This window comes from Lagopus leucura, unplaced genomic scaffold (assembly GCF_019238085.1).
Source record: "Lagopus leucura isolate 7727_CA_CO unplaced genomic scaffold, USGS_WTPT01 Super-Scaffold_739, whole genome shotgun sequence".
Lineage (NCBI taxonomy): Eukaryota > Metazoa > Chordata > Aves > Galliformes > Phasianidae > Lagopus > Lagopus leucura.
In genome coordinates this window covers 15,903,121-15,915,150 of record NW_024962255.1, presented here as the reverse complement: position 1 = coordinate 15,915,150, position 12,030 = coordinate 15,903,121, and the positions used below count along the sequence as shown (strand labels likewise).

The 12,030-nt window shown below is 47.7% G+C and overlaps 1 protein-coding gene across 6 annotated transcripts in view; it reads right to left on the bottom strand.

The window, feature by feature from the left end:
• Positions 1 to 10,546, bottom strand: part of LOC122175231 — a 29,213-nt gene extending 18,667 nt beyond the window's left edge. For 5 of the 6 annotated variants that reach the window (XM_042862690.1, XM_042862692.1, XM_042862689.1 and 2 more), the window contains exons 1-2: positions 10,442 to 10,546; positions 672 to 1,525 (exon numbers count right to left, since the gene is read on the bottom strand). In XM_042862690.1, the coding sequence (XP_042718624.1) occupies positions 672 to 1,525; positions 10,442 to 10,490 (903 nt within the window). In that variant the 5' untranslated portion in view covers positions 10,491 to 10,546. Of the gene's footprint in view, positions 1 to 671; positions 1,526 to 10,301; positions 10,403 to 10,441 lie in introns of those variants that run through there. The other variant, XM_042862694.1, reaches the window with a different exon arrangement.
• Between the last annotated feature and the right edge of the window lie 1,484 nt (positions 10,547 to 12,030).

The window sequence follows — 12,030 nt, the reverse complement described above, 5'->3', positions numbered from 1 at the left end:
TGACTTTGAAACCATGTTCTGCTCCCACCCCAGCTAACAGGGCGGTGTGGCTCTGCAGAATTACTTACTTCACAGTTTTCATTTTAAGAACAGACATAAGCACATCCTCTAATCTAAAGCTTTTTGAAATGGACTTTACTGTTAGTTCAAATGTCTCATAATTTGTTATGGACAGCAGAACTGAGGGCCACAAAGATGGTGAAGGGCCTGGAGCATCTCTCCTATGAAGAAAGGCTGAGTGAACTGGGTCTGTTCAGCCTTGAGAAAAGAAGACTGAGAGGGGACCTGATCCAGGTCTATAAATATCTGAGGTGTGGGGGGCAGAATGGCGAGGCCGGACTCTTTTCAGTGGTGAGTGGAGACAGGACAAGGGGAAACGGCTGGAAACTGCAGCAGAGGAAGTTCTGCACAAATGTGCAAAGGAACTTCTTTACAGTGAGGGTGACGGAGCACTGGAACAGGCTGCCCAGGGGGGTGGTGGAGTCTCCTTCTCTGGAGATATTCAAGACCTGCCTGGATGCCTACCTGTGCGACCTGCTGTAGGGAACCTGCTTTGGCAGGGGGGTTGGACTTGATGATCTCTGGAGATCCCTTCCAACCCCTACAATTCTGTGATTATGTGATATTTAGACAAGCCTAGCTATAAGATACAGTTTAGGTGCCTTTCTTACCTCACTCAGTCTACAGCATTCATTCATGTATTCGTCCAGGCTGTCACTTGTGGGGTACTTCTTCAGCTGATGTCCATGGAGCTGAAGGTCTTGTGTACTGCCAAAGGTCTCTGTGTAATTGTCAGCAATTGTTTTTGGCTCCTCTATGGGAATCGGGGTGGGAAGAGTGCTCTCTGTGGGGGAGTTCGTCTCTGGGGATGGTTCTTTTTCCAGAGACTGCCTTTCACTCTGGTCAAAATGCTCATCAGGATTTTCTCCTTCCTGAGGAACACTGAAGTCTTCAAGGGAAGGTGTGGGAACCTCCACCACGTCTGACTCCTGGCTATAGAGCTCATCTTTCTTTTCACTCTCCACACCTTGCTGGCCAACCTTCCTGGCACGCTCTTTACATGCTCTCATTATCAGGTGGTCAATTTCTGGAGAAGATGAGGTGCTAAGCACACCTGAGTCACAAAATGAGTCTCTGCTGTGAAGAACAAAGCTCTTCTCTGAGCCCGTTGGCGTTGATGGAGAGTTAGCTCCGCTTGGCAGTTCAACTCCCGAGTCCTCAGATTCAAATTTGGAGAATCTGTGAAGGCGGCACTTGGACTCAAAGCTGCTGAGGTCAGGCAGTGTGGCTACATAATCTGTGCCTGCTGGGGCTTCTGCATAGTCTGTGTCTGCTGTTATGGCTGTGGCATTTGGACATCCCTGGCAGTCCTGTGGGAAATTTGTGCTGGGAAGATGGGGTTCCTCAGTACAGGCTGCATCAGCAGGAGCCTCTGGTACTAGCCCTGGGTTCTGAATTCCTTCATTGCTCAATATCTTCATATGTGTTAGCACTACTTTGTCCTCAGCAGGTGGACTCTTCTTACCTGTGTAAAGGAAAACAAGCAGAAGGTCACAAGAGACTGCAAACTCAATCTAATCTACAACCCATCGCCTGAGGAATGTGAATGGAAAGCTGTCTGCAGTAATATTGTAGAAGGGGGCAGCCCTGGTCTGGTTTGTTTTTCTTGAGCTATATACAGCTTTCTTGTAGACTTTGCTACAACAAAAGTATTGTGTTTCATAGACCTGAAGTCCTTTATGGGGGTCATAAATGCACACAGAGTTCTGAGTTAGTAGGTAGGTAGAAAACAATGCATGTAGTCAGATGATTTTTTTTTTTTTTTTTTTTTGTCATTAATTGCAAACAGACGCAGGGGAACACAAGATAGACAATTTCCTGATTAAATGTATTCTGAAGCAGCAGTAAGAAAAAAAAAAAAAAAAAAAAAGGACAAAACCAAATCTATTTCTGCAGATTTGAGTGAATTCCTGGTTGCAACAAGTAATTTGCAAACTGATTAGCAGTGCTCTGCACTCGTACAGATGATGATAAGCAAGTAGTGATAGGAAAAGTAAATGAGGCACTATAGGACTTTCTCACTCTCTGTATGGTGTTAGCTCTGAAGTCATTTCTAAATGAACTCTTTCCTTCCTTATAAAGAGAAAGGATGTGGGAGTAGCTTTGTTCATTAGTTTTTGCACGTGAACAAAGAGGACTTATTTTCACGTTGTGATTATCTCACGCAGTGATGCGGATGAAGTGTAGAACAGTCTCTGGGTGAAAGGCTGATCTGCACAAGCTGGAGATTTTCCCCAGGTTTTCTTACTGCTTTTCTGGATCTCATATTTCAGAGTGCAGTTTTGCTTCACTCTGGTGTCTGCTACAAGAGGTAGCACGAACGCTGAAGCACAAAGCTTCAGTTTCTTTGATAGTTTATTTATTACTTTGTGACCCAGGGCACCTTGGAGGGCTACCATGCACACACGCATGAGGATGTCTTACTTCCTCCTTCATTTCCTGTAATTCCCCTCTGTTGCTTTCCTTCCTTTTCACCAAGCCCACAGCTGCTTCAGAAACTCATGCCTGGCAGCATGGCAGTCTGTAAGCAGGTAGAAGAGGTGAGGACCCCCAGCTGGAGGCAGTGAGGAGAGCTCTGCTGTGCAGTCTTCCTTCATTGCAACCCAGAAAAATCCCTGTTTCCAAAATAACCCGTTTTCCAGCCTTCCCTCCTCCAGCTTGCTTTCTGCAGACAAGGGAGAATTTTACTCATTAATGCCAGGCTAGCAATTACGTGAGTCAATTTCTACTTTATTTAAGTACTCCTTTTATTTGATCTTAAGAATTTCTCAGGACACAATTGAAACATGCCCTTCACTGCTCATATGCAGCCATACATTTAATATTTTACATTGGATTTTCAAAAGGGCTGAGAGTGATGAAGGATCATATCTGATGGGGTTTCTTTGGGACTTTCTATGGGTGTGTAGTGCTTTTAAGCCCATACAAAAGACCTTGTTTATCCAATACAGACTTGTACTCACCTCCCTTGGAAGCATTCTCAGGCATCTCTCCACTGCAAAGAGCTGCATCTGAGACAGCACCAGCCTGCCAGCTACACTACACCAGCACACTGCTGTGATGGGCAGCCAGAAAAAGACATTGCCCATGGAAAAGCCACAGAAAGCTCACCAGGAGCTGCTGCACTGGGCTGGGTAACAGGGCACCTCCTTTTGGGATGAGCATAGTGGACCCTGAGCTGAGGACAAGGAGTGAGCAAAAACAACAGCAGTAAGGAGGACCTTGGTGCCAGGTCCCGGAGGGAGGTGCTGGAGTTGAGCCGTTACTGCTTCAGAGTGAAAAGCAACCGCTTGCTCAGCTGCCAGCACCTCTCTGCAGCCAGAGGCAGGGTGCAGAATTTGCTTGAAAAATAAAAGGCTTGCAGGCCCTTCGGATGCCATCATTGCCCCTTGTGGCACAACATTCACTGAGAGTCAGGAGTAAAGCATTTACTGTGCAGTGTTTTCTTTTTAAGAAGAAATAATGCAGCTGTCATTCCTGCCAGGAATCACTGTATGCAGTAACAGACCATTCCCAGAGACGCTGACTGCCTTCACTTACTAATCATGCCATGCTTTCATTTGATTGGAGATCCTCTCACTGTCTTTCAATCTGCCTTTTTTTCCTTGCTTAACCGGTTCACTGTGGCCTGCACAAATATTTCTTTGTCTGATATCAGGAAGCAGCACATTAACATGAGGTCTTGCTGCTTACAGAAGATGTTAGATGCTATAATCGGTATCATCTATGACTACCATGCGGTACCACCAAGTTTGATGAGAGCATAAAGAAACTAAAAAGAAATTAAACTCCTGACACTCAATGAGAAGGTCCCCTCAGTACCACCAGCTCCAAAGCTGAGAAAGTTCTGCGGACAACACGGTGCCTTGCTTTTCCCATCCTGTAGCCCGTGTAATACGAACCAGTTTCACCACGGTTTCTTGTTTATCTGGTGTAGGTTGCAAACTGTCGGTCCTGGCACTGACAGGTCCCAGTAACCACAGTGTTAGAACATTGCTGAGTTATGCTCCCAGCCCCTTATGATAATGATGCAAAATGTTATCTTGCACCATGTGCTCAGAATGGATGTAAAGGATGGCTGGATTCTGCAAGACATCTAAGCAGCCAATCCTCAGTCATTCAGTGATACTTTCCTGTGGTCAGTGAGGTCAGCTGTGCAACAGCAAAGACATCATCCATGATTAAGGCAGCAACCTGAAACTCAAGTTCTTGCTTCACCTCTCTTAAGGAATAGTTTCCTTTATGTAAATGGGTCATAGAGTCTACACCATGGGCCTCCCAAAGTGTAGATTGTTTCTGCTACAGATCCTGAAAGAAGCATACAGAAATATTCAGCTCTTTCAAACACCTTGCCAATAAACACCAGAAGGGTGTAATTAATGTTCACCTGTGCAACTGAAAAAAAAAAAACCCAAGCCTTCAGATGCTATAAATTAACCCATTAGCAAGGGCCTTAGTAAGGTTGTGCTTTGAGCTGAGGGGGTCTAGATTGTAAGTGTAAGTATTTATACAATAGCAATCAACAAGCAATACAAAGCTGGGAAGCTGGCCTCCTGTTGGGTGCTGGTGGAGCGTGCTGTAGGGCTAGAGTTACAGAGCTGTGCAGCGCTTTGAAAGAAGGTGTGAAGCACTTCAGAGAACAGAAGGGCAGCATTAAGGCTGGTAAGATGAAATTTACTTGTGCTGGAGGCCGGCCAGGTTTGATGCTGACTGCTCTCTGGGAAAACAGCCAAGGCTTCTTTTTGTTTTGTTTCCCTTGCCCTGGGTTGGTTTTCCACACCCCAGAAGTGGTGTGTGTAAGGTACCAGAAGATGCTGCTTTCAGACACGTGGCTGAGGTGCTGGTGTGGTAACGCTATGGGGAATAGAGCTGTGTGTGTGCTTAGAAATGATATGGCTTCCTGCAGCACCTTTGGCAACATTGCCAAAGCAGCACCCAGGTCAAATGTTGTCTTGGGTGAACTTGTGCTGTTTTCTTAGTAGCCCTCTCAAGGGGTTATATGGCTCTGTAATTGCACCAGAGATAAACAGGATTCCCTGGGTTGTAATGTAAGCCAGTAGCTGACAGTGACTGATGAAGTATAACCTTGGGCAAGTTGCTGGGTTTCCTGCAATGGAAGAGCTGGAGGATAAGGCTGCTTCCCACCTAATGAGGAGGTAGTAACAGTGCACTACCTGATATCTGCAGGTAATTGGTAGGGAGAGAAAGGAACCGGTGTATCTCAGCTGAATCCCTTGAATGTTATTTTTCTATATTTCCAAACTGCTTTCTAGGATACTCCTCTGGCAGATAGCAAAGCCTGGCAGAGAAGTTTAAATCCTCACATCTGCTGCTGTTCTGAGGTTTTCCTTTCCTTGGAAGTTTAAGTCCAAGTGCATTTTTCCTGTTTCATAATAACCAGCAGCTGCCAGGGCACAGCCTAGTACATTAATACAGACAACTCTGACCTAAGGAAGGAGGATGAGTGTGTAAGCATGGAAGTGCTTTCAAGCATTTTCTTTAACCCAAGTAAGTTTTGTGCAAGAGAAACACTTGCACAATAATCCAAAACAAGGGCAATCCCAGCCCTGCCCAGACTGAACTCCTGCAAAAGCCCCCACCCTTCTACTAAACAGGCTTTATTTAAATCCCCATACTCCAAAGCATTTGAAGTCCAGGTCACGTCTTTTCTCTTATGATCTGTGTATTGGTCTCTGATGTACTGACTCGAGTATTGCATCACAGCGTTATCTGGTTAATAAAAGGACTGGAGGTGGAAGAGACATTAGAGTGCTGCCGGTGGCAGCATGGAGCTTCCTGAGGAGCTGGTGTCATGCAAATGAACTACTTGATATGGTGTTGCCCTGTGCTGCTCTCCTCCCTTATGGTCTGTGCCCATCCATCTTCTCAAAACGTTCATTCTGATTTGTGGATTGCTTGGCAAGGGGAGAATCGGTTTTATCGGTTCACAGTGACTGATCTAGCCGGAGCCAAGCTTTCTTTATCTCAATTGGCCATTGTGTTGCAAGTGATAGCAGCGTGAGAGCCACCAGAGCCCTCTGTTTGGCCCCAGAAGTGCTGCAAGATTCACGTACACAGTGAACCTGTCTGCTCCATGTGGTGCTAGCAGGGTTATTGGGGTGGCAGTCCCAGGCAGAAGCATGAGGTGAGCAGTCCTGAGATGCTCAGGTGCCTGTTCCTACTACGTGACCCTTGGCACTTTCTGGACTTGTGCCCAGAAGGCTGGTAGTCCCCAGCTGTAGTGTGCTACAGGAACAGAGCATAGGAAATAGAGAGCATCATCAGTGGCTTGGGTTATTGGAACATCAACAATTTTGCACAGCCACCCTTCCAAGGGAGGCTGAAGTCAAATCGCACCACTGTGCCCTGAGCACAGGACAAAGATGTGCCTGTGAAACCCCATAGAAAGGTTTTTTGGAACTGTGCAGCTTGCTTGGTGACCCATCTCTGGCTCCAATTGTGCCAAAGGTTCAGTTCTGTGATGGAGTTGGGTCTCCAAGTACAGTGAAAAGTGATCACCCTATACAGACCTGTAAAGAGTCACAAGGCAGCAGTGACTAGTGAGCTGGAGTCACTCTCATGACCTAGAAGCAAAAGGCTGCCTCTCCCACTCAGCCCTTGCATTCCCTCATTTTCCTTCCTTCCTTTTAAAAAAAAAAAAAACAAAAAAAAACCTCCCTCTAGTTCTGTTGCCTCTGTGTTCCCTAACACTGCTGGCTGCACAGCTCAGGTGGCATTTCCCTTTCACTGCAAAGAGATTTTTTTCCTTGCCGATGATGAGGTCTCAATTTCCCAGCATTTAAGAGAAAAGGGTCACTTCCTTTCTGAAACAATAGGCATTTTTTGCTGCTGACTCTTCCACCATGTGTTCTAGGGGTTAGGTTGGGTTGTCACCTACTTCTCAGTGCTGGCCCTGCTGCAGGGTGCACAGGGGCTATTACTTTTGTAGCTGGACAGTGGTTGTCCTGTACCTTGCACAGTCTCATGGGTACAGAGGGCTGTTGCACAGATGAGCCCCCTGTGGTTTCCTATGCAGTTAAGACAATTCTGAGCATGAGAAATTCTGGGGAAGCTTATGGAGGTCTTTGGGTCTCAGTGTACCAGTTACAGCCTCCACCTGCAAGGGCAGCTTTTTTTGTGGAAGGAGTAGAGGGGGAGTGGGGAAGGGAGGGATTGTGAGAGGAAAACTCATATTTGCAGAGGAATGCATTCCCATGTGGTAACTGGGTGTTTGCGTGATAGACCTATTTCTTAGAGTTTGCATTTATATTCATTAGAGAACTTAAATGCATGTATGTATATATACAGCTGATTCATTTGAAATGCTGGATGCAAAGAAAAAAGCATAACAAAGCTGAGATCTTGGACAGTCTTTGAACAGAAAGTTCTTGGATTGATCCGCGATGCTCCCCGGTCTCGCTGTCATTTGTGTCTGAAGTCCCTCTGGATTGTAGTTTGCTAATACAATGTGATAATTCCTCTGGATGGTGGTTTGGTAATCTTGTATGACCTAAAAGGTTATGGATAACCCCAGAGCTGCAGCAGGTAATGATAATTCCATATAGAATAAATGCTGAGAGAAAGATAACAGAGTTCAAGGACTCTGAGGAGGCATCAGCACTTCAACATGTATGTTTTAGTAGAAAAGGACATAATTATACTTGTTTTCAGGCATTTGAGGTGCAATGAGAGGGAGATGGATTGTTTACTGATGGATATAGATGGAAAACCATTTCCTCTTTAGTTTACCCAAGTAGAGAGGCCACTTGACACTTCTATTGCTTGCTTCTATTCATTCTGAGTGACCAGTGAAGTTTCTTTTGAAACAGAGCGACAGGTCTGATAACTGAGTGACCTCTGGCAGAAAGTCCTGCGGCACGGCAGGTCCCCATAGACCACCTGGTTCATTGAGTGCTTGTAGGGGCTGGCACCTGACCTTACTCATAGCACCAGCTAAAGAGCATCACCCGCTCATCACTGACTTTTGCATCCTTAGAGCTGTGACAACCACCAATATATCCTGTGTCCCTTCATGTAGGAGTGCAACGGAGGGAGCGCAGGCCGGAATCCTTTACAGCAACATTTTGTGTAATTATTTTTTAACTTTGTATTTCATGAACAGCTGAGTATAACAGCAATCAAACTGGTTATCTAACATGCAGCATGCTAATGTGTCTGAGCAGAAAATGAAAACACCTGGGCAAAACTGCTTAATCTAGAAGCTACTTCCCTTGCTCATCTGATTTGCAGGCTACCTCATGTCATAAGATATATTCAGCCAGAAATGTGCAGGGAGACAGGAGGCCCTTTGCAGGGATGGAACTTGCCCCCCAGGGATGACAGGTATGCAGTAATTCAGGTTTTATTGCCTATAATAAGCTTGGATAAACAGTTGTTCAATAGCTCTATGGACTGAAGCCGTTAAGACCCCAAAGCTTCTGCTAAAGTCAAAAGAACTCATGAATTATGTCAGAAAGGTTGCTGGGGCTATTAACCTGTTCTTCCTGGGCAGTCATTTCTGTCCCCAGACAAAACCTTGGAGAGCTACTTCAGCTCAAACAACCAAGCAGCAGACAAGCATAAATGTACTGAAGAGTACATCAGAAATCTTACATAGGGACAGTGTGGATGGCGAGGACTCCTTATTTTATTGCTCTCCTTGGCGCTAGAGATCATAGACTCATTAAAGTTGGGAAAGACCACTAAGTTCATCTAGTCCAATCATCAACCCACCTTGACCATGCCCACTAACCATGTCCCTCAGTGCAACACCTCCACGTTTCTTGAACACCTCCAGGGACTGTGACCCTCCACCACCTCTCTGGGCAGCCTGTGCCAGTGCACTGCTACTTCTGAGAAGAAATCTTTCCTAATCTCCATCCTGAACCTCCCCTGAAATGATGATGAGGAGATGTGCAGACTTCTGCAACTGCATTAGACTGAACTTGCTGATATGAGGTTCTTCCACCTGTTACAACAGTTTTTCAAAAAAGGGAGTCAGATCCAGCCTATACCTCTGCTACTGAGCAGCATCTCTAAAATCATTGTTTAGTTTGTATTCTGCCTTGGGAGCTGCATTTGGAATGCAACTTTATAGTCCCTGCTACAGAGCTTGCAAGGAACAGCAAATTCTTGGCTCTTTCTGCATGGAGCTGGGGCCCAAACCAGGATGCAAGTCATACTTGATGCTTCTTTCCAGATGATGTGACTAGCGAGTGCCCTCACTGTTCCTAGCTGAGCCTCTTTTAATTCTTCTGTGCCCTGTGTGGTAAGTCTGTTGCCACCACCAGGACCTTCACCTGTAGACTTGCTCTATACTGCTTTGAGGAAACAAGTTTGTGGCCAAATAATGCACAGAGGAGGAAAAAAAGCAGTTTCCACTATTCTGTAAAAATGTACGTTTTCAAGCATTCTCCTCATCTTGTGGTGATGCTGGTGTGCTCTAGCAGCAGCACTGATTAGCTTGCTGCTAAAGCCAGCCCTTTGCATCGAGGTGATGCCTACTGGCCCCACAGCTTAGTGTGCAGGTGGGAGGTGAAGACCCCTGGAAGCAGAATCACTCCAGTGCATCATCTCGCACGCCTTTACCATCCTGCTGTTGTGCAGCACAATATGCTTAAATTCTGGAAGAGTGTTTGCAGCCACCTCTGTGCCAAGCAAATGGAACCCGTGCAGTGATGTTAGAGTAGATGAAAGTCACAGACCGTGCTTCCAGCTGAGGGGCACCCTGAGGTGCAAAGGGGATACCACTGCCTGGGCTCGCAGTCTCAAAGCCTGCTGAATTGCTGCAGGGATATAACGTACCCAACCACGCGTGCCTGAAACAAGCAGACTAAGAGCATACCAGCTTACAGCCTCTCTGCCAGCCTCACCTCGTCTATGCTGAGCAGAAGGGAACGAGCAAAACCTCTCAGAGCCGCGATAATCCGCGTTGGATGGGGATGCGCCAGCCCCGACAGCGAGGAGGTGCCCATCGCCGGCACGGCGGCAGGCACGCAGACCTGCTCTGCCTCACGTCCGTGCAAAGCCACAACAATGCCCGCGGAGATAAAAGCGCGCACAGCCTCTACAGATGCTAATCCCCTCTTTCACCGTGCCCCCGTGGCCCCGCAGCCCGCTCGAGTCAGGGCTCTCCCGTCTCTCCCGCTCCCTCCCGAGCCCATCCGCGCTTACGAGCTGAGCCTCTTTCAGAGGGGCAGCGAAGCGGGTTCCGCAGCCCGGGCCGCTCGCTGCCGCCTTACCTGCGTGGGGACAGAGGCAGCCGGAGAACAGCGAGCGCAGCATCGGGCCGGGAGCGGGGCGGGCCGGGCCGGGCAGCCCTAAGTACCCTTAGGGAAGGAGGAGCGGGGCCGGGGGTGTGCCGCGGGGCGGCCGGGCTCACCTCTCTTCCAGGGCGCTCCCAGGGGAAAGCTCCGGTGCCAGGCGAACATCCCGGCGGCAGCGCGACTCAGCGCCGGGGGGGCATCGCCGCCGGGCTCTCCCAGCGCTGCCGCGCGTCCTTTGGGCCGGGTTAGGGCATGGCAGGGCGCGGAACTGCGCGGGCTGCGGCGCGCGGGCGGCCGGCGGCGGCTTATAAAGGGAGCAGCCCTGAGGAATGCATCTCCCTCGACTGATAAGCCGAGATGGCTGGAGGGGTTTGAACTACCTTCGCAACCCCCAGAGGAGGGAGGGGGAAGAACTTTTTTTTAAAAAAAAAAAAGACGGGAGAGCAGAAAAAGAAAAATATTTCAGCACTTGCATAATGTCAATAAACAACCCCCCTCTCAAGTGGCAGGAAAGGAAAGGCTGGAATGCTTTGGGTGGGGAAGAGAGCAGAGTGGGTCTTTTCCTTTCTTTTCATTTTTCCTTTCTTTTTCATTTTCTGTTCTTTTCTTTTTCCGCCTTTTTATCTTCCATTTTTAAACCTTTCATTTTTTTTTAATTTCTTTTCCTTTTTATTTATTTTTTCCTTTTACCTTTTTCTCTCTTTTTCTTTCTTCTCCTTTTCCTCCCTCCTTTTCTCTTTTCTTCCTTTTCCCTTTCCCCCACTTAAATCCCAGGTTTTGTATTCACAGTGAATACCTCTGCCTTGGCTACAATGTGGGCTGAGGGGACGTGGCAGGGCTGTTCCCAGCTCCATTTCCTACAGACAGGTTGGTGATGCCACCCCACTGCAGCAGTACACTTCGAGTGCTCAGGCTGAGCACGCAGTGCTGTTGCACACCCTGAGCACGGCTGCACGCACCAGATGCTGTTCCTGTAGTCTGTGTGCACACATAAGAAGTTACTTCTGGGCAAAATTTGGACAGTGCAATCTCCGCACAGCCAACAGCTGCACAACCTTTTCAGAGTCTCTGTCTGCTTTGAGAGTGCCCATCCCTGCATTACGCTCCCATCCAGGCTTCTGCTGACTCCAGCACTGTCAGGAGATGTGCTGCTCCACCGGTTAAACCAGCCTGATGCTGTGGAAGGGATCAGCGGCCTCAAGGAGCCCACAGAGAGCCAGTGGTGCTATCTAGGGCTGGGTCAGCTACGCGCAAGCCCTAGATCAAACCAGCCTTGCTACAAGTGCCTGCTGTAAGGAAGGCAGCAGGAGAGTAGCTGTCAGGGGAGATCCAATCCAGCTGCCCCTTGCTCTTCTCTCCCAGCAGTCCTCCCACTGTGCTTCTGAAACAAACACAACTGGGAAGAAGAGAACTGACTCTTTGCTGTAGCAGTCACTGAAGTTTGCTGATTTGTGCCAGCTGCAATTTAAAGGCAGAGTGTTAACTGGCCCTTTTCCCCCGCCACATGGCTCTTGTATTTAGTTATTATTTTATAGCTCCCAAGATCTTGTCATCTGGCAAAGAGCATCCCTCCTCCTAAGTGCCTTTATGGCACTCTGGGCACTCAGTGAGCATTCAGTGCCTGCTTCTGGTTCTGTGACAGTGCCAAAGAGGGTTAGGGCTGGCAAGAAGGAAAAGCTGTAAGACCCCTTTATAGCCTGGACAC